Source organism: Bos taurus, chromosome 20 (genome assembly GCF_002263795.3).
Source record: "Bos taurus isolate L1 Dominette 01449 registration number 42190680 breed Hereford chromosome 20, ARS-UCD2.0, whole genome shotgun sequence".
Taxonomy (NCBI): domain Eukaryota; kingdom Metazoa; phylum Chordata; class Mammalia; order Artiodactyla; family Bovidae; genus Bos; species Bos taurus.
In genome coordinates this window covers 32,801,595-32,826,569 of record NC_037347.1, presented here as the reverse complement: position 1 = coordinate 32,826,569, position 24,975 = coordinate 32,801,595, and the positions used below count along the sequence as shown (strand labels likewise).

At 40.8% G+C, this 24,975-nt stretch overlaps 1 protein-coding gene across 1 annotated transcript in view; it reads right to left on the bottom strand.

Annotated features, from left to right (window-relative positions):
* Positions 1 to 24,975, bottom strand: part of OXCT1 (3-oxoacid CoA-transferase 1) — a 167,464-nt gene that overhangs the window by 8,496 nt on the left and 133,993 nt on the right. Inside the window, 2 exon segments of the mRNA NM_001076070.2 lie at positions 5,830 to 5,910; positions 22,057 to 22,146. Coding sequence (NP_001069538.1) covers positions 5,830 to 5,910; positions 22,057 to 22,146 — 171 coding nt within the window.

The window sequence follows — 24,975 nt, the reverse complement described above, 5'->3', positions numbered from 1 at the left end:
CTTCCCAGATCTCTCATCTCCTCTGGAATTACTTTAAATTCAACTATTATTTGCAGCCTTAGAATCTTTATTTTCATCTAGCTTGGAAGTCCATCCCTAAATTGACATTTTTAAACACACTCCTGGAGGCTATTAAAAAGACACAGCAATGTGTACTCCAATATAAAATAGAAATTTTAAAAATAATAAAAAAGAAGACACAACAATATGTAGCAGAAAGAATCCTGGCTTTCAAGATGAACTGGAATTCCAGCTCAGCTGGCAATAGCTATGCAATCTTTGCTGAACCTGTCTTCACATCTGTAGATGTATGTCAAACAAACCTACTTCCCAAGATTGTTATACAGGACAAATATAATAACAAACCTACTCGGAGCAGCTGGCCTCATGCCTGAGACATAGCAAGGACACCACAGAGGCATATTCTTTCTCCCACATGTGCATATGTGTGTGAACACAAATTAAAGCCTCCAAATGATTATCTGTCTCCAGATAATTGATATTTCTCCTCAGGAGCAAAACATTAAGGGGACTAGTGATATTTGCTTTGTTTGATGAATAGACACCTGATTGGTTTTACTGGAAAAGATGATTTACATTTGGGATGATTTATTTCAGCAAACTTTTTTGTTTCCATATTTTTATGTTCCTAAAGAAACTTTTCAGCTGAAATATGTTTTGAGGGGGAAAAATTATCAGTGAGGAACGCCCATATGATGCAGTAGGTTATTCAATTTCAAAATGACAATTATAATTTTTTTTTAATTGGCAACTTTTTATTTGCAGAAAATGTGTCTGGAGCATCATTCATACTATATTCTTTCCCTTGTATTATGAACAACCACAAATTTATCAAAATGGAACAAATAAGAGAAAAAGAGCCTTATTGTGTATAACTGTGGTATTATGAGTATAAAGCTTCGGTGATCAAGAAGATAAACTCTGTGGCAAATGACATTGCTTTTAAAAACCTTTTATTAACATCTTTATCAATCCCTAATTAGCTCTCAAGGTCATATATTAGAAAACTAAACATTATGAATTTTAAAAAAAATGAGAAATCTACTTTTGAAATATTGAGGGAGATTCCCCACTTAGTCATATAAAGTGTAAACAAAAACTTGATAAAAGACAGACACTAAAATCTAAAAGCTACAGCCAACTGTTCAACTACCAAGAATAATATTTCAATTACTTTGTTTTACAGATGAATAATTTTATTATTTTTTCACCACCGTAACAGGCTGCATTATGGATAAAGCAATTAGTCACAGCCCAAGTGCTGTTGAGGAAGGTATCTATCATCCCATCATTCTAGCAACACAAAACCAAGAAAGCAGAGTCGAAATATCTCTGAAGCCTCTTTCAAATGGCAGGCAACTAATGGAACTTTCCTTAAGAGCTGAAAATGGAATTCTAGTCCCACATCTGCTCTGGCAGTGTTCACAATCATTAAAGTTAATAGCAAGGCAGCATTTATTAAGCATCTACTATGTATAGAGCACAGGGGAAATACCCTACCTACTCCATTCCCTGAGGCACCCAAAGTGCCACACCTAGCTCCCTTTATCTACACAACGCCACCTACAGGTTAGGTTCCAGTTACCCCCGTCTGCTAATGAGTTCACATATTCCTTCAAACTGTGACTTCTCTGAGCTCCAGATACCCATCTCCACTTGTTTATCAGAAATCTCAGACTGGATACTTTCGATGTCACCTTACTCAGGAATATCAAATTGAGTATGTTCAAACAAAACCTATTTTTTCGCTGCCTTTCCTTGCTCCTCCCTTTCTCTTCCTGCAGAGCCAGGCTTCATTAAAGATAAAAGAGGTAAACCATGACTCTAGCCAGAAAACTCAGGAATCACCTCTGCCTTAGTACTATGCCCCATTCATCACCAAGTTAGGCTGTGTCCATCTCCTAAATCTTTCTGAAATCTCTCTTTGGGTCTTGTGGTTTAGGACCTTGATATTTCTGACCAAGATACCTGAAGGGAGTCTCATGGTTTCTCCCCCTACTCTATGTAAAAACCACATGGCTCTTTGCTGCTGCTGCTGCTGCTAAGTCACTTCAGTTGTGTCCGACTCTGTGCGACCCCATGGACTCCAGCCTACCAGGCTTCTCTGTCCATGGGATTCTCCAGGCAAGAACACTGGAGTGCGTTGCCATTTGCTTCTCTTGGCTCTACAAAATGAACATCTAATCAATGGCTGCTACTGCTGCTGCTGCTAAGTCGCTTCAGTCGTGTCCAACTCTGTGTGACCCCAGAGACGGCAGCCCCCCAGACTCCCCCATCCCTGGGATTCTCCAGGCAAGAACACTGGAGTGGGTTGCCATTTCCTTCTCCAATGCATGAAAGTGAAAAGTCAAAGTGAAGTCACTCAATCATGTCCGACTCTTCCTGACCCCATGGACTGCAGCCTAACAGGCTCCTCTGTCCATGGGATTTTCCAGGCAAAAGTACTGGAGTGGGGTGCCATTGCCTTCTCCGCTAATCAATGGTGTCCCCAGCTATTAAAAATCATGAAAGTGAAAGGGAAATTCGATCAATTGTGTCCAGCTCTTTGTGACCCCATGGACTATACAGTCCATGGAATTCTCCAGGCCAGAATACTGGAGTGGATAGCCTCTCCCTTCTCCAGGGGATCTTCCCAACCCAGGTCTCCCACACTGTAGGCAGATTCTTTATCAGCTGAGCCACAAGGGCAAAGTCCATTAAAAATCATGAAGGGCTCCCAACTGCCTTCTATATAAAACCCAAATTTATTAACAATATATTCACATTCCTTCATAATTTGGCCCCTCACTGGCTTTTCATCTTCAGCCTTCAAAATCCCTGGCTATACCCTCACTCCATGCTGTCCCATGCTCCACACTGTCCCATATGCAAGTCCTTGAGTAAGCTGTGTTTTAATACCTCTGTGACCCTGCCTATTTTATTTCTTTTGCCTAGAAGGGCCTCTTTGGTCTTATTTTCACTTATAAAAACTCATGTTTATTTTTCAAGACTCATCACTCAATCTATTAATTTCTCATCAAGGAACGTATGGTATTTACTCAACAGGCATTCACTGTGTACAGGTCAAGCATTATGCTCAATGTTAGATAAACAGTAATAAGTGAGACAGGCAGAGCTTGGAGGTTATTTCAATACAGTGCTGTTAGGGTGGAGTCCTAAGACTCAGGGAAGCAATGACAAGACTTGGGGAGAGATAGGGAAGGTTTGCCAGAAGAATAAGTAGCTGAGACATAAAAGATGAGCAGGAAATAGCGAGATGGCTAGGGTGGGAAGAGCATGCCAGGGAGAGAGACAGGATGTGCAAAGTCCCAGAAGAACACGGTGTGTGTTGTGGGGGAAGGTGTAAGTGATGCCACATAGTTCACAGCATTTAGGACGGTAGAGGTGGGGAGAATGTTAAGGCAAAAAGAGAGCAACAGACTGGAGGAGAAAAGATTCAGACTGTGAAATGCCTTGCAGTTAAAAGCTTATATTTGATGGGAATTCCCTGGTGGTCCAGTGGTTAGGACTCTTAGCTCTCACTGCCGAGAGTTGTTTTTTTGTTTCACTGAGACCCTCAGTTCTGTCCAACTATTTGCGACCTCATGGACTGTAGCCTGCTATGCTTCTCTGTCCATGGGATTCCCCAGACAAAGATACTAGAGTGGGTTTCCACTTTCTTCTCCAGGGGATCTTTCTGACCCAGGAATCAAACCCATGTCTCCTGTGTTGGCAGGCGGATTCTTTACCGCTGAGACTACTAGGGCCCGGGTTCAGACCCTGGTATTGGGGAACTAAGATCATACAAGCTGTGCAGTGTGGCCAAAAAGAAAAAAGAGAGAGAGAAAGAGAAAAGCTTATATCTGATACCACTTAGAAGCTTTCCTGAGACTCTCTTGAGCCTGCTAAGCAGCCTTCCTCTATGTTCCCAGCTCAGCATCCGATCTGGCACATCTCTTCTGTGGACTCTACTACATGCATTACTCTAACTGCTGGCACCTCTGGATGCTTGAGGTCAGCTCCACCTGAATGTGCTCCTGGGCAGTAGACTGTCCTCCTTTCTGAGCCCACTGTTGGCAATAGCCTGCCTCAGAGAAGGAGCTCAGAAATACTTATGGAATGAAAGAATGTAAAAAACAATAATGCAGATGGAGAGAAAGGGTAGAAAGCTTTTTTAAATGGCAGCAAAGTTAAATAACATATACGTAATCTCATGAGAAAATGCAGGCATGTAATCAGTGGTTCCCAAGCTTTTTTGGCACCAGGGACTGGTTTAGTGGAGGACAATTTTTCCACAGACTGGGGGTAGCAGGTGGGATGGTTCAGGTGGTAATGTGAAAGACAGGGAGCGACGGGAAGAAGCAGACGAAGCTTTGGTTGCTCATCTTAACGCTCACCTCCGGCTGTGCCAACCAGGTTTAAGACGGGTACCCAGGGGCTGGGGGTCGCTATATTAGAGGGTAAGTGCCAAAATGAACGGTGGGCCACTCTGAGGATGAAATTGTGAGTGCTAAGTTATCGGAAACCTCTTCATGATGAAGCTGGAAATTATATTAAAAGATGGGTAGAATCTGGGGAGGCAGAGTTGAATGGGAGTGGTTCCACATGAAAACATTAAACTGGTAAGAACACGGTGAGGGCGCACGTGAAGGGGGGCTACAGGGAGAAGAGGAAGATCGGGGGTAAAACGTAGCTGGGGTTACCCGTAGGAGCTGTACCGCCATCACTTTATTAAAGAAAACAGGAGCAAGGACTGTTTTGTCTTTGATTTCAAAGTAATGGATTCTTTTCAACAAGTTCTGTCCATGATTGTGGAGGAGTTTAAGAAATGATAAGACTTGGAATAAATGGTAGGTTAGATTTGTGCCCTTTTATCTGCTTGTTCTTCTCTATATGTCATCTTTATGGATATAAACTGCCCTAGGGGCAGGCACCATTTTAGGACAAAACTCTCCTTAAAATGTGGCTTCTGAAAAGTATTATAAGCCTTCTACTTCAAAAGGCTGCTTTAGGGTGCTTCGTACCACAACTGAATGAGGGTTCTAAACCTGACTGAGGCCAAAAGGAACAGCACCATTACGAAAAAACAAACAGACTCTAGATCTAGAGAATTCTGTCCTGTGGTTCATCAAAATACTGAATCAAAACAATGAAAATGACACCCTCCTGGCTCACTTACGAGAGCAATGTCATTCCAGCATCTCAGGTTCAAATCTGGGTCGGAAAGGAACTACAGCACCTGCAGTCATGCTGTTCTCAGTTTCAATTTACCAGTAACACTTTTCTATCAAAGAAGATAATATCTAGAGGTCCTCTAAAACGCAAGTGTGTTCTGAAGTCCGCTTTATGCAAGAACCAAAGAATAGATTTTTTGGTTCACTGTGGGGCCATACTGCAATTTGCACCTAAATGGTTAAAACCTAATTTTTACTGAGTTTCCTAAAATGAGATCCAACAATATGTATTTGCAATTCAGGAAATCAAAGAAGACAGGAATGATAAATATATTCTTAACTTTGTATAGATCATCTATTGTATTAGTCATAAGGCTCAATATAACTTTTATTTGTATCACACTGTCAAAGTTACCAAGGGCAATAGTTCATTTTGTGTGTATATGTATATTTCCAGAGAAGTTCACTTAAGAATTCTGCATCCAGAAACATTAAATTGATGAATCTTCCTATTCAGTCTACCCACGGATTAAATTAATCCCATGACTACCAATGTAATACACTTTTAGAAAGTAACAAAAAGTTCTAAAATGCTTACACATTTTTTAAAAAAGGTAGCAGGCACTAGAGGAAATGAAAGAGAAAGGCACTTTACCTTTTCAGTAATGATACGGTTGACACACTGCTTTCCTGTTAGAGGTAATGTACATTTCTCCATGATTTTATGTGCATTTCCCTGTTTTAAAAAACATCAAAAAGAGTAGTTAGGGGCTGATTCTTATTTAGAATTGGTATAAGATAGGACAAAAGGAATTATCAGAGAAATTGTCTCCTAAGTACAGGCTGTTTCAAAAACTTGCGCCATCATGCTTTCACCTTTCTGGAGGCGGCTTGTGTTCCTACAGTAATTTAAGGAGAAATACAAATGAGTAGCCAAAGGCATAACTGGTTTAGCTGGGAAACAGCCAGCCACAGATTTGATCTAAGCCTCCACCCTTAGATCTCCCAAGGAAGGGTCTCCTTGACAAATGAGTTATTTTTCTACCAAGGGTAGGGGGCATACATAGGATACAAATGCATATTATACATTCCTTCAAGTTTTATTTTTATTTGTTGAAAAAGTAATACATTCACAGAAAACAGAAGCTCTGGACTCCCCTCGTATCCTTAGACATGCTCTGAACAGGAAATCAATTTCAACTTTATTTAGCATTTTTCTATATACTTCTATACATTTTCTTCTTACCTCTGCATTTTAAATTTTTTTATTTTATAACAAATTTTACTATCTACTATGGCTTACTACAGGATATTAACTATAGTTTTCCATGCTATACGACAGGACCTTGTTGTTTATCCACCCTATATACAATAGCTTGCATCTACTAGACCCAGACTCCCAATTCAACCCTCCCCTGCCCACCTGCTTTCACAAGTCTGTTTCTTTTTCTTTTTATTTTTTTGGCTGAGCAACATGGCTTGTGGGACTTTAGTTTTCCAAAAAGGGATCAAACCTGAGCCCTAAGCAATGAAAATGCTGAGTCCTAACCACCAGACTGCCAGAGAATTCCTTACAGGAATTCTGTTCTCTATGTCTGTGAGGCTGTTTCTGTTTCATAGATGAGTTCATTGTGTCGTATCTTAGATACCACATGAAAGTGATATCATAGGTATTTTTCTTTCCCTGTCTGACTTACTTCACTCAATATGATCTCTAGACTCATCCATGTAGTTACAGATGGCATTATTTTATTCTTTTTTATGGCTGAGTAGTAGTACTCTAGTATATATATATTAATTAATGTGGGATATTATTATTTGATAGGCAATATTATATATATGTGTGTGTATACATATATATCTATATATACATATATATAGATATCTTCTTTATCCATTCATTTGTCAATGGACATGTAGGTTTCCATTTCTTGGCTATTATAAGTAGTGTTGCTATGAACGTAAGCGTGCCTGTATCTTTTAAAATTAGAATTTTGTTCAGATATATGCCCAAGAATGGGACTGCTAACTCACAGGACAACTCTATTTTTAGTTTTCTAAGGAACCTTCATACTGTTTTCCACAGTGGCTGTACCAATTTACATTCCCACCAAAAGTGTAAGAAGGTTCCCTTCTCTCCACACCCTCTGCAGCATTTACCATTTTTACACTTTTTAATGATGGCCATTCTGACTGGAATGAGGTGGTACCTCAATGTAGTTTGATTTGCATTTCTCTAATAACTAGTAATGTTGAGCATCTTTTCATGTGCTTATTGGCCATCTGTATGTCTTCTTCGGAGAAATATCTATTTAGGTCTTCTGCCCATTTTTTCATTGGGTTGTCTGGTTTTTTGTTATTGAGTTGTATGAGCTGTTTGTATATTTTAGAAATTAAGACCTTGTTGGTTCCATTTTTTTCAAATATTTCCTCCCAGCTTGTAGATCATCTTTTCATTTTATGATTTCCTTTGCTGTGCAAAAGCTTATAAATTTGGTTAGGTTCCACTTGTTTATCTTTGCTTTTATTTCTACTGCCTTGAGAGACTGCTCTAAAAAAATACTGCCATAATTTATGTTAGAGACTGTTTTGTCTATGTTTTCTTCTAGTTTTATGTTGTCATGTCTTATATTTAAGTCTTTAAGCCATTTTGAGTTTATTTCTGTGTATGGTGTTAGGTAGTGTTCTAATTTCATTCTTTACATGTAGCTGTCCAGTTTCCCCACAACTTATCGAAGACACGGTTTTTTTCTCTATTGTATATTCTTGCCTCCTTTGTTGAAGATTAATTGACCAAAGGTGTGTGATTTTATTTCTGGGCTCTGTATTCTGTTCCATTGAACCTCTGCATTTTTAAATGCTATGTTGACAAAGCTATTTATGTTTTAATTAATCAGCTTTAGGTATTATCTATTAACTTCTTACAGGGGCACATGAAGACTTTCCTCTCCTGCAAACCCCCATGCTTCATCATCTTCAGTTCACCCAGCGTAGCTATGTCACAATTCGTATATAACTCAATAGTCAGAATTTACACTATGCTGGCAAAATGACTGTACAACGGCTCACTGATACCCCAGGCAGTGTAGAAAACCATGATTATATTCACTTTCTTATATAGCTATTTGCCTTTCCTGGAATATATCTGGGCCTCCGTTCGCTCATTGGTAAACTGTGTGTGCTGGTCTATACTCATATTTTTTTTCAAAGTTTCCTTCAGCTACACTGCCTTTTCTTCAAACATGAAAGAGGGATTGAGATGGGAAGCAGGTTTTCAACCACCAACCCCTTTCCACCATTCCCTACTCCCCCAACCCCGTGCAGTGCAGAGGTGACCGATGGGGCACATCTCTGGAGCACAGCTGAAACATTAGCTCTAATGATCTGATCTTCAGATCATTTTCTTCTGATTATGATGAAGCTCCTTTCTAAGGATCAAGCACCAGGAGCTTAAATTACTATTTCCCTTGAGGCTGAAGGCTAATTTGTCACATTTTAGATCCTCTATTTAAAATGGCAAAAATGTTCCTACTGCTTCCATGTTGGGTCTAAAAACCCCACACATGATGCCATCACCATCTTGAGCCATCTCCAAGTTTTACCTTCTCAATTATGCACTGCTAGCTGGCTTATGTCTCTCTCAAAACTGCTATCATACTAAGTATGATCAGAAGCAAAGGATTTCAAATAACTGGGCTTAAGATTTTACTCCTTGTAATAACATGTCGATGCACCAACATACGAGTAATTAAGAGGCTTTAGTATACTTAATCCAGTGTATGGCACAAAAGATATTCAGTGTTTTTTGAACGAATGAATGGGGAAACAAGGGGAATTCCATTGGGAATCTTAGGTGAATCTCAAAAACTGACAAACTGTATTACTTTAATTTAGTCAAAATTAGTGCTAAATATATATAGAGAGAGTGGATAGACATTACACTTTTAACAACAAACTGTATGTTTCTAGATTTTACTGTGTAAGAAAACTTATAGCTGTAGAAATAAAACCTCATTTCTGCTTCATTGTTAATGGTCTATTTTCATTCCCAGATTTCAAAGAAAGCTTGCACATGTCACAGACGCTTAATTACAGAGCTGAGATTAATGATGAACATTCGAACTGCTATAGTTGTCAGGACTCCTTGCACTTCATACAACTCAAATAAGACATGTCACAATGAATTCCAGGTCTGCATGTGAACAAAGTGAACAATCTGTGGGCCTCCAAGGAACGTTTTTCTGTGGGGAGCTCTTACTTTGTTCCCGTTATTTGAGCAAGACCTACATCTGGTGTGAAAGCAGCCACTTGGGTTCCAATGAACAACCAACTCTGGTTTTGGAGAATTTCAACTACCAGAATTAATTGTGCCCTACCAAGACAGAAGGGCTTCCCTGGTAGCTCAGCTGGTAAAGAATCCGCCTGCAAGGCAGGAGACCTCAGTTCAATTCCTGGGCTGGAAGATCCCCTGGAGAAGGGATAGGCTACCCACTCCAGTGTTCCTGGACTTCCCCTAGTGGCTCAGACAGTAAAGAATCCACCTGCAATGCAGCAGACCTGGGTTCAATCTCTGGCTTTAGAAGATCCCCTGGAGGAGGCCATGGCAACCAGTATTCTTGCCTGAAGAATCCCCATGGACAGAGGAGCCTGGCGGGCTACAGTCCATGGGGCCAAAAAGAGACGAACGTGACTGAACGATTAAGCACAGCACAGCACATCACCAAAACACACCTTTCAGAAACCATTTTCCATGTAAACAGTACAGCTCAGTGATTCAGAGCAGAGTCAAGGACCTGAGTGTAAAACCTCACTCCACTCCACACTAGCTGGTCAAGGATCCTGTGTCTTATCCATCTGCTATACCTCAGGGGTGACTGTAAGTGTCCAGCACTTAGCAAGTGCTCAGTAACCTTGAACTGTTTACATAACATACACTGAACATTTCTACAATCTACTAGGGAATTCTTTAGGCTTTCTTGGTGGCTCAGATGGTAAACAATCTGCCTGCAGTGCAGGAGACACAGGTTTGATCCCTGGGTGGGGAAGATCCCCTGGAGAAGGCAATGGCAACCCACTCCAGTATTCTTGCCTGAAAAATCCCATGGACAGAGGAGCCTGACAGGCTATATGGGGACCTACATGGACACAGTCCATGGGGTCACAAAGAGTCCTACACAACTTAGCAACTAAACCACCAGGGAATTTTTCAGGAAGTCTTAAGTTCCTCAATGAAGTTGAACACAGAATTACACAGAAAATGGCCTAAACAAAATTCCCGAGACCCACAGAACCAATGAAACCGCAACCCATATTTGGGAGCAAACCATATGGCTGGCGGAGAAGACAATGGCAACCCACTCTAGTACTCTTACCCAGAAAATGAACGGAGGAAATGAAAATGCTCCTGCCATCGACGGAGGAGCCTGGTAGGCTGCGGTTCACGGGGTCGCTAAGAGTCAGACACGACTGAGCGACTTCACTTTCACTTTTCACTTTCATGCATTGGAGAAGGAAATGGGAACCCACTCCAGTGTTCTTGCCTGGAGAATCCCAGGGACGGCGGGGGCCTGGTGGGCTGCCGTCTGTGGGGTCGCACAGAGTTGGACACGACTGAAGCGACTTAGCATATGGCTGGCCTAGGATGGTAGCACCAACGGTATTCTTGTGGTAAGAACAAGGTATCTAGATGACTCCATTCACACTGAGCTTCAAGACATAACACAGATCAAGGAAGAAGAGAAAATGAGATGCAGAAGGATTAAAGAATGTCACAGTTTCAATATTCAACAGTAGGTTAGCTATGAAGCCAAAATATGACTAACTCTCACTTGAGCACTCTATTCTAACCACGCCAGGCTGAGCCTTACAATGTGCTATGATTCACAAAGCAGGAACAATCGCTGGGTTTTTAGCAATAAAAAATAAATCCCAAAAAAGAGATGTAGTGTAGTGTGGTAGCAAAGAACACTTTATTAGGAGTCCAAAGACCAGGTGTTTCATTTTAACTCTTCCATTTAATTGTCATTTGGTCCTTTAAATTCTTTGTGCTGTGGTTTTCTTTTCAACTGCCAAGTCTTCTTTCTTCCTTACCTGATCACGGTAGGAAGAAATGTTCTGAACGTGCAGTATAGTGGGAGGGATTGACTCTATATCCGAATTTTTAGGGTTAGTGGTGTCTTGTTCATCTCCATCAATCTGCTCCTTTCTTTCTCCATGAAGAAATGTCAAAAAAGGTAGATGACCAGACACCAAGTGAAGCATCAAAAAAGCTCTGACTGGTCCTCAAGGCTTCTGATTTTTATATATATTTCCTTCTTTGCTAACTTCATCTAACCTTGGTGAACATTTATATCTCTTTCCTCCACCTGCTTCTCCAGCTTTTCTCTTCTCCACTGCATCACTTACAGGCCTCCTACAAAATCTAGGAAACCACCATTTTCTTTTTATCCAACCAAATACTTTCTATTACTTGCTTCATGGTGATGTCTCTTTAATTCTTTAGATAATCTGTGTGCAATTTTGCTAAAGTCTTAAGTATAAATAATTCTGGTTAAATGATAATAAACCTCATGTCATCATTTCAACAAGCTTCATGTTATCATAATAAACTTAATCCAAGATAACAAGTTCTCTTTTTTACAGTGATTTTTGCATTCCATGTCAACACTTCATTTATCGGAGGCAACAGAGCATTCATGTAAGACTTTGATTTACATAAAACCCCATTTCATGCCCATCTTTTCTGTTAAGTGTTTCTTAAATGTGCCCCAATATTATTTCTTATTTCAGGCATCTTCTTTGGGAAAGCCCTGTGATCAAGTACAAAGAAGGCAAAGTCTAGAAGGTGGTTGCTCCTTAAGGGAACAAGTCTTCAAGCGTGTGTTCATGCCACCTGAAACACACTCCATGTACCCCTTTACCCCACATTTGAATGTCAACACCCGCCCCACTCTTCATGACTTGGCTCTGGTGTCATCTACCCTGGAGAAACCATCTCCAACATCCCCTACAGAGTGCCCCTACACCAATTGCACTCATCTCACATGCTAGTAAAGTAATGCCCAAAATTCTCCAAGCCAGGCTTCAGCAGTATGTGAACCGTGAACTTCCTGATGTTCAAGCTGGTTTTAGAAAAGGCAGACGAACCAGAGATCAAACTGCCAACATCCGCTGAATCATGGAAAAAGCAAGAGAGTTCCAGAAAAACATCTATTTTTGCTTTATTGACTATACCAAAGCCTTTGACTGTGTGGATCACAATAAACTGTGGAAAATTCTGAAAGAGATGGGAATACTAGACCACCTGATCTGCCTCTTGAGAAATTTGTATGCAGGTCAGGAAGCAACAGTTAGAACTGGACATGGAACAACAGACTGGTTCCAAATAGGAAAAGGAGTACGTCAAGGCTGTATATCGTCACCCTGCTTATTTAACTTCTATGCACAGTACATCATGAGAAACGCTGGACTGGAAGAAACACAAGCTGGGATCAAGATTGCCGGGAGAAATATCAATAAATAACCTCAGATATGCAGATGAAACCACCTTTATGGCAGAAAGTGAAGAGGAACTCAAAAGCCTCTTGATGAAAGTGAAAGTGGAGAGTGAAAAAGTTGGCTTAAAGCTCAACATTCAGAAAACGAAGATCATGGCATCCGGTCCCACCACTTCATGGGAAATAGATGGGGAAACAGTGTCAGACTTTATTTTTCTGGGCTCCAAAATCACTACAGATGGTGACTGCAGCCATGAAATTAAAAGACGCTTATTCCTTGGAAGGAAAGTTATGACCAACCTAGATAGCATATTCAAAAGCAGAGACATTACTTTGCCAACAAAGGTCCGTCTAGTCAAGGCTATGGTTTTTCCTGTGGTCATGTATGGATGTGAGAGTTGGACTGTGAAGAAGGCTGAGCTCTGAAGAACTGATGCTTTTGAACTGTGGTGTTGGAGAAGACTCTTGAGAGTCCCTTGGACTGCAAGGAGATCCAACCAGTCCATTCTGAAGGAGATCAGCCCTGGGATTTCTTTGGAAGGAATGATGCTAAAGCTGAAACTCCAGTACTTTGGCCACCTCATGCCAAGAGTTGACTCATTGGAAAAGACTCTGATGCTGGGAGGGATTGGGGGCAGGAGGAGAAGGGGACGACAGAGGATGAGATGGCTGGATGGCATCTCTGACTCGATGGACATGAGTCTGAGTGAACTCTGGGAGTTGGTGATGGACAAGGAGGCCTGGCGTGCTGCGATTCATGGGGTCGCAAAGAGTCGGACACGACTGAGTGACTGATCTGATCTGAGCTGATTGTTTTTTTTTTCCCAAACAAGCCTAGCGAAGAAGTTTCATTAACAAATTATAAAACAGCGGCAAGCTCTTATGAATGAAAAAAAAAATTAAACCAAATGAAACTGTTAATTATGAATTATCCTCACAGAAGAATACTTTATCTTGGGATACTTTTCAACATCGCAGAAAATTATCTCAAGGATGTTTCTGAGAAAGCATTTTTTAAAAAACTCTTTCATATTTGCAGCTTTTGGTAATATATTTGATCCAAATTAAAAAGGATGAATAAATCTCATCTATACTTTGTATAATTCCTCTGCACAAAAAAACAAAACAAAGACAAGGTAAAACAGTATTCAAGATTTCCATATGACACCTTTGCTATCATATATGAAATGGCCTTACTAAAAGTATTATTCACAAAGATTTATTCTCAACTTCATGACAAAAAAAGACAAATGAAATTATATATGAAACAGAATCCGAGACCTAGAGAACAAACTTCTCATTGGGGGGAACAAACTTCTCACTGGGGAGAAGGGTGGGGAGGATGGACAGATGGGAGGTTGGAATTGACCCTATGCTGCTGCTGCTGCTGCTGCTGCTAAGCTGCTTCAGTCGTGTCCTACTCTGTGCGACCCCATAGACGGCAACCCACCAGGCTCCCCCGTCCCTGGGATTCTCCAGGCAAGAACACTGGAGTGGGTTGCCATTTCCTCCTCCGATGCATGAAAGTGAAAAGTGAAAGTGAAGTCGCTCAGTCGTGCCTGACTCTTAGCGACCCCATGGACTGCAGCCTACCAGGCTCCTCCATCCATGGGATTTTCCAGGCAAGAGTACTGGAGTGGGGTGCCACTGCCTTCTCGGGAATTGACCTATACGCCTTGCTATATTTAAAACAGATAATCAACAAGAGTCTACTGTATAGTTCAGGGAACTCTGCTCAATATTCTTTAATAACCTAAATGGGAAAAGAACTTGAAAGAGAATAGACATATGTATATGTATAACTGAATCACTTTGCTGTACACCTGAAACTAACACAACGTTGTTGATCAACTATACCCCAATATAAAAGTTAAAAAATAAGTTACATTATATTAAAAAAGCAAAGACAAAGTAAAACAGTATTCAAGATTTTGATATGACTGCTTTGCTATCAGATACGGATTAGACTTAATAAAAATATTATTCACAAAGATTTATCCTCAGCTTCGTAACAATATAATTATGACTCTTTTTATTCTTTAGAATCCAGGCCTCCTACTGTAATAAAAATAAAACCTAAGCCTGTTTCAGAAATAGAGCTCTCATTTATGTTCTCAAAAATAAGTACTGGAGCTTTGCCTGTTTCCAATAAATGACAACTATGACTGAATTTCTTTGCTTTTGTGCTCTGAGAGTTATACCCTTAGGAACACATTTCCAGTACACAATACTGAGAACAAAGCACTTTCCTTTATCTTGTTAGTGATGATGGTAGTTGCCAGACAGAAAAGTTTAGTAACAGAAAAGGGAGGCAGGATATATAGGTTCTCAGCTTGCGTCTGGTCTTAATTTTCTACTTGGTCTTAATTTTCTACCTGACCTTTATCAGAATGTTTAATCTCCAGGAAATTTGGCTGGATTATCTTTAGAAGGAAAACAGTTAAGACTTACCTCAGAAGAGTGTTATAATGATAAAATAGAGGCAGTTTATGAACATGTAACTGCTTGGAAAAAGTTAAAAGTGTTCAAATATGTTCAAATTAATGAATTCAACAATTACTGATTCCTAATATGCACCGGGCATGATTTTCCTCAGCTGTTGTGATAGAAAGAGCCCCTGCCCTCATGGAACTCACATTCTAGTGCAGAAAGGAGATGAAGAATCATCAGAAGAGGGGGGAATTTCATTTTGTGTAATAGTCAGGGGAAGCTGCTCTGGTATTCTCAACAGAGATCTGACTGAACTGAGGAGGGGAGCCATGCAGATAACCTAAGAGCTTTCCAGGCACAGAGAGTAACAAGCACAAAGGCCCCGAGGCAGAGGGTGTCTGGAATGTTCCAGAAACTTACAGGAATAGAGTCTGGCTAGAGCTCAGTGGGCAAGTGGGAGAATCCCAGGAGCTTGAATCACAGAGGCACTTCGATTGATGTTGACAAACCAGGGGGGGGCCTTAGAGATAATACGTAGCACTCTGAACTTGATCTAAGGGAGATGGGAAGCCGTGGAGGATTTCTGAGCCCAGAAAGAAGTGATATAATCTGGTTTATATTTTAAAACATCACTCCTACCAGTGTGGAGAATTGTGTGTGTGTGTGTTTCCACCCAACTCGTCTTTGTTTCTCTGACAATAGGGATCTCAGCATGCACTGCCCTCCAACACCAGTGCCTGTTCCCCTGACCTGCAACACACAGGTCCCTGCAAACTCTGCCCCATCCATCAGATCTCCACGCAAATGCTGCATCCCATGACGTGCACTCTGATGTGTAACTATTCTAAGTATTGCTTTCTATGACTCTATCCCGGTGAGACTCTGACCTGTCTAAATGAAGGACCACATCTTTCTATTTCTAACTTCCTCAGAGCCTATTATAGTGCTCGGCATATAGTAGGTACTCAACAAATATTTGGTGCCTGCAGAAACAAGTAAATTAACATACTTACATACAATAATTCTGCCAAATTTCCAGAAAAAGCATCAAAGAATATTCATCAGAGGATGGAAGGTGCTAAGCCAGCAAATTCATAAAAAGCTGGCTCATTTATATTGGGTGGGGTAGAGGTAGAAGTGAGCCATTTAAAAAAGAGAACAGAACATGGAAACAACTAAGAACTTGAAACAACACGATGCATTTGTGGAGATCTTAGAAGAAGTGAAGCCCTGGAAACAGAATGGGGTGGGCTGCTGGGGAGTTGATGACAAAAGACTGGGAGGCTCAGATCAGATCAGATCAGTCGCTCAGTCGTGTCCGACTCTTTGTGACTCCATGAATCGCAGCACGCCAGGCCTCCCTGTCCATCACCAACTCCCGGAGTTCACTCAGACTCATGTCCATTGAGTCAGTGATGCCATCCAGCCATCTCATCCTCTGTCGTCCCCTTCTCCTCCTGCCCCCAATCCCTCCCAGCATCAGAGTCATTTCCAATGAGTCAACTCTTGGCATGAGGTGGCCAAAGTACTGGAGTTTCAGCTTTAGCATCATTCCTTCCAAAGAAATCCCAGGGCTGATCTCCTTCAGAATGGACTGGTTGGATCTCCTTGCAGTCCAAGGGACTCTCAAGAGTCTTCTACAATACCACACTTCAAAAGCATCAATTCTTTGGCGCTCAGCCTTCTTCACAGTCCAACTCTCACATCCATACATGACCACAGGAAAACCATAGCCTTGACTAGACGAACCTTTGTTGGCAAAGTAATGTCTCTGCTTTTGAATATGCTATCTAGGTTGGTCATAACTTTCCTTCCAAGGAGTAAGCGTCTTTTAATTTCATGGCTGCAGTCACCATCTGTAGTGATTTTGGAGCCCAGAAAAATAAAGTCTGACACTGTTTCCACTGTCTCCCCTTCTATTTCCCATGAAGTGATGGGACCGGATGCCATGATCTTCGTTTTCTGAATGTTGAGCTTTGAGCCAACTTTTTCACTCTCCACTTTCACTTTCATCAAGAGGCTTTTGAGTTCCTCCGTGGCCCTAATTCAATCCAGCTTTAGTTTGAGACTAGCCACTTTGGCAGTGGCATGGTATGACTGGTTACCAGGAAAGAAAGTCTGTCTAGCAGTAAGAGGACCTTTGGGATGCTATGTAGATGTGACAAGGACCTAAACAAGCAGAAATGCACAGGACAGAGCAGATTACAGGGGTGCTGTGGATGCAATACGCACAGCGCTTGGTGCCAAGGGAGGGGCAGAAATTCCACAGGTAATTTCCAGAAGGGGCGGGGCATCATCACTTCAGTTGGGCTAGCAGATGGGAGGTTTTTAGAGGAAATGATGATTTTACTTGTATAAGTGTTATAGTTGAGGTAGTTATGGAATAATTGGGGGGAGTTATCTAACAGGGAAGAAATACAGTCCTAGAATTCATCAGACAATTCCAGTGTGGACATAAGGATCAGGGATTCACTAAGTGAAGAATAACAGTTGGGGACAAAAATTTATATAGCATCCAAGAGAGATGCAGAGAGTCAGAGGTGCAGAGGACCTTGGATGAAGTTACATGGAGCCCTGGAGGAACTAGTAAAAAAGAGGATGTGGTGTCTAGGGATCCAGGTTGTTGAGAACAGCTTTGCATTGGGGTAGCATGTGGTTTACAACTTTGGGTCCAAGGCTACAGTTAAGGTCTTTCTCAAAAGACCAGAGAGGGGCAAAGAAAGTCCAAAGAATTTGGCTTTAAGAGTATGATCCAGAAATTACATGGGTTCAAATGCTGAAATCCCACTGACTCAACTTGGTCACATGGATTGACGGCAGAAGAAGGGGATGACAGAGGATGAGATGGTTGGATAGCATGACTAACTCAATGGACATGAGTTTGGGTAAGCTCTGAGAGATGTGAAGGACAGGGAAGCCTAGTGTGCTGCAGTCTATGGGATCGCAAAGAGTCAGACACGACTTCATGACTGAACAACGTGCAAGGGAGGTCTGGAAAATGTGGTCTGTCACTGGGCTACAATGTGCCCAGCTAAAGCCTGGGAGGGTTCTAATACAAAAGGGAAGAAGGGGAGATGGGTACTAAGTGACACAATTCCGTTGCTTTCTTTTAAATATTTTGCTGAGAGAATTCTCTGGCGGTGGTCCAGTGGTTAGGGCTCCTTGCTCTCCCTGCTGAGTGAGAGCAAGGAGTTCAATCTCACAAGCCAAATGACATGGCCAATAAAAAAATAAATGAATATTTTGCTTATATCCATCTCAACAAAGTAAGGAGAGCTTTGACCAGGAAAAAATGAAAAAAAAAGAAAGAGGTACTTCTGAAACCTGATGCTCCCAGAAAATGGCCGGTGTGGGTGGGATGGTGATACAGAGGTAACTCTTGTGAGGAGGCAGCATGGAATCGTACGATGAATATGGACTAGACCAAACTGAGTAAAACTTCAGGCTCTGCCGCTGACCTGGACAAGTTTCTGACCTGCCTACATCCCAGCCTTACATTACAGGGTCACTGACAGGTTAATAAATTCAGTATCTACAATGACATACACAGAGCCTTGCACCTAGTGAGGACTCAAACTCCTATTCCTTTCCTCCATTTTTCCCCATTTTTAGAGGGCAAAAGAAGGACACGCCAAGAGATCAAAAGAAGAGAAGAAAGACGGTGGCTAGACACCAAAAACTACCACTACTTTTTTGTAATTTTGCCTGGAACCTCGATGCCCAAGTTTAAATGAAAGCCACTCTACAATGCCAGTCTGACACCAGTGTCTGCTCTATGTCTCCAGAGGCAGTTTGAAGGCAAGGGAAATGTTATGATGGTTACTCTAGAGCAGCACTGTAGGCAGCCAGGCTTCAAATACCATAAGCTGCTGGCTGGCTGCAAAGACTTATAAGGAAAGAGTTTCCTTTGATTAAAACATTTGTAAACATTAGGTCATGCTATATTTGTAAGTAACCTGCATCTGTAACCCTATAGATGAAGAAAAGGAGCAAAAAGCTATACCTAAGACCAGCTGATGGTTCCATCCACTTACTGAAAAAAAAGATTAGCAGCCCAAGAATACAAGATTATATTTCTTTCTTCAGATTTTAATTCTTCACTGCAAACTATCCACTCTGTATCTTAGAAAACTGTAGGGATCCTCCCCCTGGGCTGATTAGTCATAAGGCAGTAGAAGTTACCTGGCACGTCTAAAAGAACTGGTCATTACGGGAGAGGCCACTAGGAGTGAAAGAACTCTCCTCTCTCTCTTCTTTCCAACCTCTCTCAATCTTCAGGCAGACAAAAGATGCAGGAAAGAAGTGAGGTCCCTGTGTTTCCTTAAGTTGGGCCAGTAACAGTGAGTCCAGGTGAACAACAGAGAGTAGGAATCACATTCCAGGAGTAAAAAGTGAAGGTGGCAAGAAAAGGAACTTCTTCTTTTGGTTAGTTTTCAAGGTTTGTTGTTATATAGTTGCTAAGTCATGTCCAACTCTTTTGCAACCCCATGGACTGTAGCCCACCAGACTCCTCTGTCCACGGGATTTCCTAAGCAAATATACTGGAGTGGGTTGCCATTTCCTTCTCCAGGGCATCGTTCCCACCCAAGGATCGAATGTGTGTCTCTTGCACTAGCAGGTGGATTCTTTGTCACTGAGCAAACAGGGAAGCCCAGTTTTCAAGGTTATCTAACTGTGAACTATGAAGAAGTCACTATTATTATTGCATCCTCCTGTCAATGGTTGTTCAACTGCTACTTGTGATTTGGGCTCTCGCAAGAGGAGATAAACACATGTCCTTCTATTCTGCCATCTTGAACCAATCTCTTAATCACAAGAATATTTTTTGTTAGTTTGTTCAATTGAAAGTATCTAGGGAAAATATCTAACTTCAGTTCTGGTCTAAAAGTCAGTGCCAGTTTCCTCACTCAGAGAAGAAAAATAAGAAATTCTAAAAAAAAAAAAAGAGTATCTTCCTTCTATGAAAAGCTTTAATAAGGGACTAATCAGAAGTTTGAAGTGCCATGTTTCCTCTATCAAAAATTCCAGCTGAGGAGAAAGAAAACAGTTTAGGGGGAAAAGAGAAGTGAGAGAGAGAGAATTTGCTAAATACAGGCCCAATGTTTTGAAAACGAATGCACAAAAATAATCTGAAATGAGTCGGACTTCACTGCCTATGCGTCAACACTGAAGGAACAACAAAAGGAAAGTCGGCAAGAGTTTCCTCCAAACAGACATTATGTTCTGGAAAAACTTTGGATTTGATCTGCGTGCTTGGCATTCCTTTGTCTCTGAAATGGAGTATTTTGGATGCTTTTTGCAAGGCACTGCTCAGAAGTCACCTGTGTTGGTTTCATTTCTATTGTTCCATATTTAGGCTTCACTGCTCAGTTTTCAGTGTTTACTAAGCAATTTATAATTTTGTATTTATTACAGTTTTCACAATGAAACTGCTTCATGACACACATCATTCTGTAACAGAACTCCCCATGGGAAGCAAGTCAAATGCAAATCTTTCAGATCCAGGCTCTCCAATACTTCATCACCAAATAAAAAAAGTGAAAATGAACTATCACTTCCACTCAAAATAGCAGGTATCAAGGAAAAGACCCTGATGCTAGGAAAGATTGAGGGCAGGAGGAGAAGGGGACGACAGAGGGCAAGATAGCTGAATGGCATCACTGGTTCAATGGACATGAGTTTGAACAAAATCTGGGAGATAGTGAAGGACAGGGAAGCCTGGCGTGCTGCAGTCCACGGAGTCGCAAAGAGTCGGACACAATTTGGCGACTGAACAACAACAACAAGGTGAAAATAGTTTTTGTTTCAAAAGTAAGACTTTTAAAGGAGAATGAGCAGAGGGCATAGAGAGTGAAAAGCGTACTCGTCACTCAATATCAACTTTGCAAATTATCAGAAGCCCAGGGATTCAGGTCAGGAAGGCAATTAAGCTCAGCTGGTTCAAATACAAATAAGAAAGGAATAAGAAAGCAAGTCATACTGATAGCTTGGTATTTAGAAGACTGGGCCTCAAAGTCAGAGGTATCAGGACTAATCTCAGTTCCACTAGTTATGTGACCTCAGGCAAGTACTTAACTCCACTGAAACTCTGTTTCTGGACCCACAACAAATACCTGTATCAAGCTCATGGGCTTGTACAGGCAAACACACACAGAGCTTAGTGTGCCTTTGGAGCACAGTAAGCTCAATGAATGGAAGCCATCACCATTGTAGGATAATGACATCATCATCATCATTAATCACACACCACGAGGTCAAGGATTCTTGTCCATTTTTAGTCACAGCCAAATTCCAGCAGTGCCCAACACAGAACAGGCATTCAATAAACACTGAATAATTTATCAAAATAGAAGTGTAATATTCTTCAGAATAGACCACTTGCTGTTACCAAGTCCATCATTTTCTAACACCTTCTCAAAATGGCACCTCCACAGCCTTGGTAAAAGGCCACATTAACCACATGAAAATAACTGCTTTTAAAAACCCACATTCTGTTGCATTTTCATTTTTCACAGAAATACAACCACTATAACCATCTTTAAACCTAAATCAGAATTCACTGGCAGTCCAGTGGTTAGGACACTGAGCTTCCACTGTCTGGCAGAACGAGTTCAATTCCCGGTTGGGGAACTAATATCCCTCATGCCGCTGGGTGTGGCCCCAAAATTAAAAATATCTACAAACCGGAATCAACACCTCTTCCCTAACATCTTTTCACTGCCTCTGAAGACATTATAGCTTTTACCTTTAATGTGCACGTGAGGCAAATAATCAAAGAATGCCCTGATGTTTGCTTCAAAGTTAAACAACCATTTAGCTGAATGATAATAAATAATTGTCTTTATCTGCAATGTTTTGCTATAAAATATAAATACTATCAAGTTGAGTGATCCAGAGCAAACAATAAAAACCACAGTCACAGCCCAGTGTGAATTTCCAAAAGCAGCCCTCCTTACCTTTGCAGAATGTTCCATGGTGACCACTACTTTGGTTCTGGCACTGGACACTAGATCCATAGCCCCTCCCATTCCTTTCACCATCTTTCCCTGCAAAACAAACAAAAAATAAGAAGTAATTCTCTTTCAACCTTTCAGTATGTGGTGCAACAAAATTAACTTACAAGAAGTTGCTGGAATAATTAATCAGAAAAACTCATTGACCTTCATTGCTTAGTACTTGAACTTTATCACCTTAATATTCTGTTGTTCTCTATTATTCTGTGGCTGAAGGATAAGTTCAGGATAAATATTACTATGTCACATTTATTAAATATAGCTAACATTATTACATCAAAGAAATATTAGCAATAAGGCAATCAGTGGATAAGAAAAGCCTCAAGAATCTTTCCAAAATTCTGGGCACATTACTACTATCAGAATAATAGGAGATGAAAATCTATATACCCCTGACATTCATTTCTTTCTTTTTAAACATACAACTGGCACCACTGAGTCTTCAATCACAGACCCTTTCTAAAGCACTCTCTTGGCTGTCCTGCAGATTCAATGCCACTAGGTAACAAACTAATGCATTAGTGGTGTTTCCCTAGTAATGATTAATATGAAAGGTGGGTCTGTCTTTCTAAAACTTGGCACTCCTCTTGCTCTTACAAAAATAAACCAAAACAAAAGTATGTATTTCTGTGAAGCAAAAACGGAAAACAAAAGCACAGTTCAGGATCCTTTCATCAAGACAATTCTATTGGTGGTCATCTGTCCAGCTCCTCATTCATTAAACATTTACCAACCACCTTCTCTGTGCCATATACTCTGAATAATTCCCATTGTCTAGTCTGTCTCCTGGTTATAGAATTTTGGAAAAAGCAAGTGCTTCCAGAGATGATGAAATAAATTCTTACTCAAGTAGACTGACGAGAAATGTTTCTAACACCGAAACCTCTTGAAAATTTAATATATTTTTTCATACAAGTCCTCTTGCTGATTTGACAATAAATGGTTACAGGGCTCTCGGCTCCTTTCCCCTAATTTCATAGCTTTAAGGAGATTAGGCCACACACTCACAGCTGGCTTTAAAACAGTCTCAAATACCCTGGTTTCAGAAATTTCAGAGGTCAATGCAACACTGCATGAACATGAATTAGGAAACAGAAAAGAAGGGAGTAAGTAGTCAGGATATCTTCGTGGTTTGGAGCTTGTCACTAAATGACATGAGAAGCATGGCAATGGTTGGAGAGTGGAGCAAGAAAGGAGTAGAAGAGACCAAATGAGTCTGTCTTCAGACATTAAGATTGCGATGAAGCAGAATATCCATGTAGAAATGTATAATTTTATATTTCTATAAGTCATGCCTTCAACCTTACTTGACGGCAATTTTAATAAGTTAAGCACCACATCATAATATTTCTGTAGAGAACACTGATACGTTATGGTACAAAATATGAAAGTTATAGATGGAAGCAATGAATGTCTATCATAAACTCCAATTCTTAGAAGTTTGAGATTTTTTAAAGCATCAGAAGACACTAAAGCTAGTCCATTTTAAAATATCTCAAACTGCTGTGGTAAGAATATCCAGCCAGTCTGAGCTTCCGCACACGGTGTCCTTGGGCAGACTAAGAGTGTAAGTGCCAAAGAATGAGAAAGCCAAAGAAAACCGGAGGCTAAGTTAGTGTGTTAAACGTTCCTTGAATTAAAACAGAATTATTTGAATTAGAATATACCACAGTCCAATTTTGTCCATTGTGACACAATGATACTGGTAAAAGTTTATGACAGCCTCTAAAAAGAAGCTTGTCCATTTTAAGTGAATCTGATGTATGTATTTTAAACCCCTGTCAATTATTTAAGAAAGACTTACAGAGTACCAACTAAGCACATAACACTGTGCTGGCAGGAATATGAAGAGCTAGAAAACATGTCGGAAAGAACTAGCTCTTTGTTTCTCTTAAAAAGAACTTTACCCCCTGACTCAATGTAAATGAACAGCCTTCATCATGCAAAGGAATTCAAGTGATCTAATGTTCTGTCCTCAAAGCACATGCTATGTTTCAAAGCACTATTCTGAAACTTACACATTGGTTTCCAAGAGTGAAAAATGCACAAGATTAAGTGCAGAACACCGGAGATCTATTAACCCATCATGTGTCGTGTGCAAAACACCAAGAGACAGGTTCAATCCCTGGGTCATGATCCCCTGAGGAGGGCATGGGAACCCACTCCAGTATTGTGCCTGGAGAATCCCATGGACAGAGGAGCCTACAGTCCACGGCTACAGTCCATGGGGTGGCAAAGAATTGGACACGACTGACGCGACGTAGCATGTACACGCACAAATCTCTCTGAATTTGGGCTCATTCTTCATAATTCAGGAATAAGAATATCTGCCATACCATAAAGCTGTTGTGAGGAATGGATGAAATAATGTATGAAAACTGTGGAATAAACAAAAGTTTGTAAGTTCACCGACTTACATATTCAGTTTCCTGAGTCAGTCAATTCAGTTTCCTGAGTGTCTAACATAAGCCTGACAGTACTGGGTGCTAGAGTTAGAGATGATCAAGACAGGCTTCTTTCCTCATAAATTTCACCACTGAGGGAAGGGAAAGCATCCTTGTGTAATTAAAGAGACTGGAACCAAACTTCTTCCCTGTAAAAGAAGCATTCTCCACCTCTCCCTCATCCCAAGGCAGAGCTAAGTGCCTCTTCCCTGTGTCCTTGGCACTATTCGGTATGCAATTCTATCATAGTGAATGTCAACTCTCCTTTTCTTTCTGTCATTGTATTATTTATTATTATTATTACTACATTATAGGTGCTCAGATGAATAAGTGGATGAATGGCTTCAACTAACATAGGTATGTTCAAGCTCTAGCAGAACACTGAAGATGCAAATGCTAACTGTGCCTGGAGAGGCAG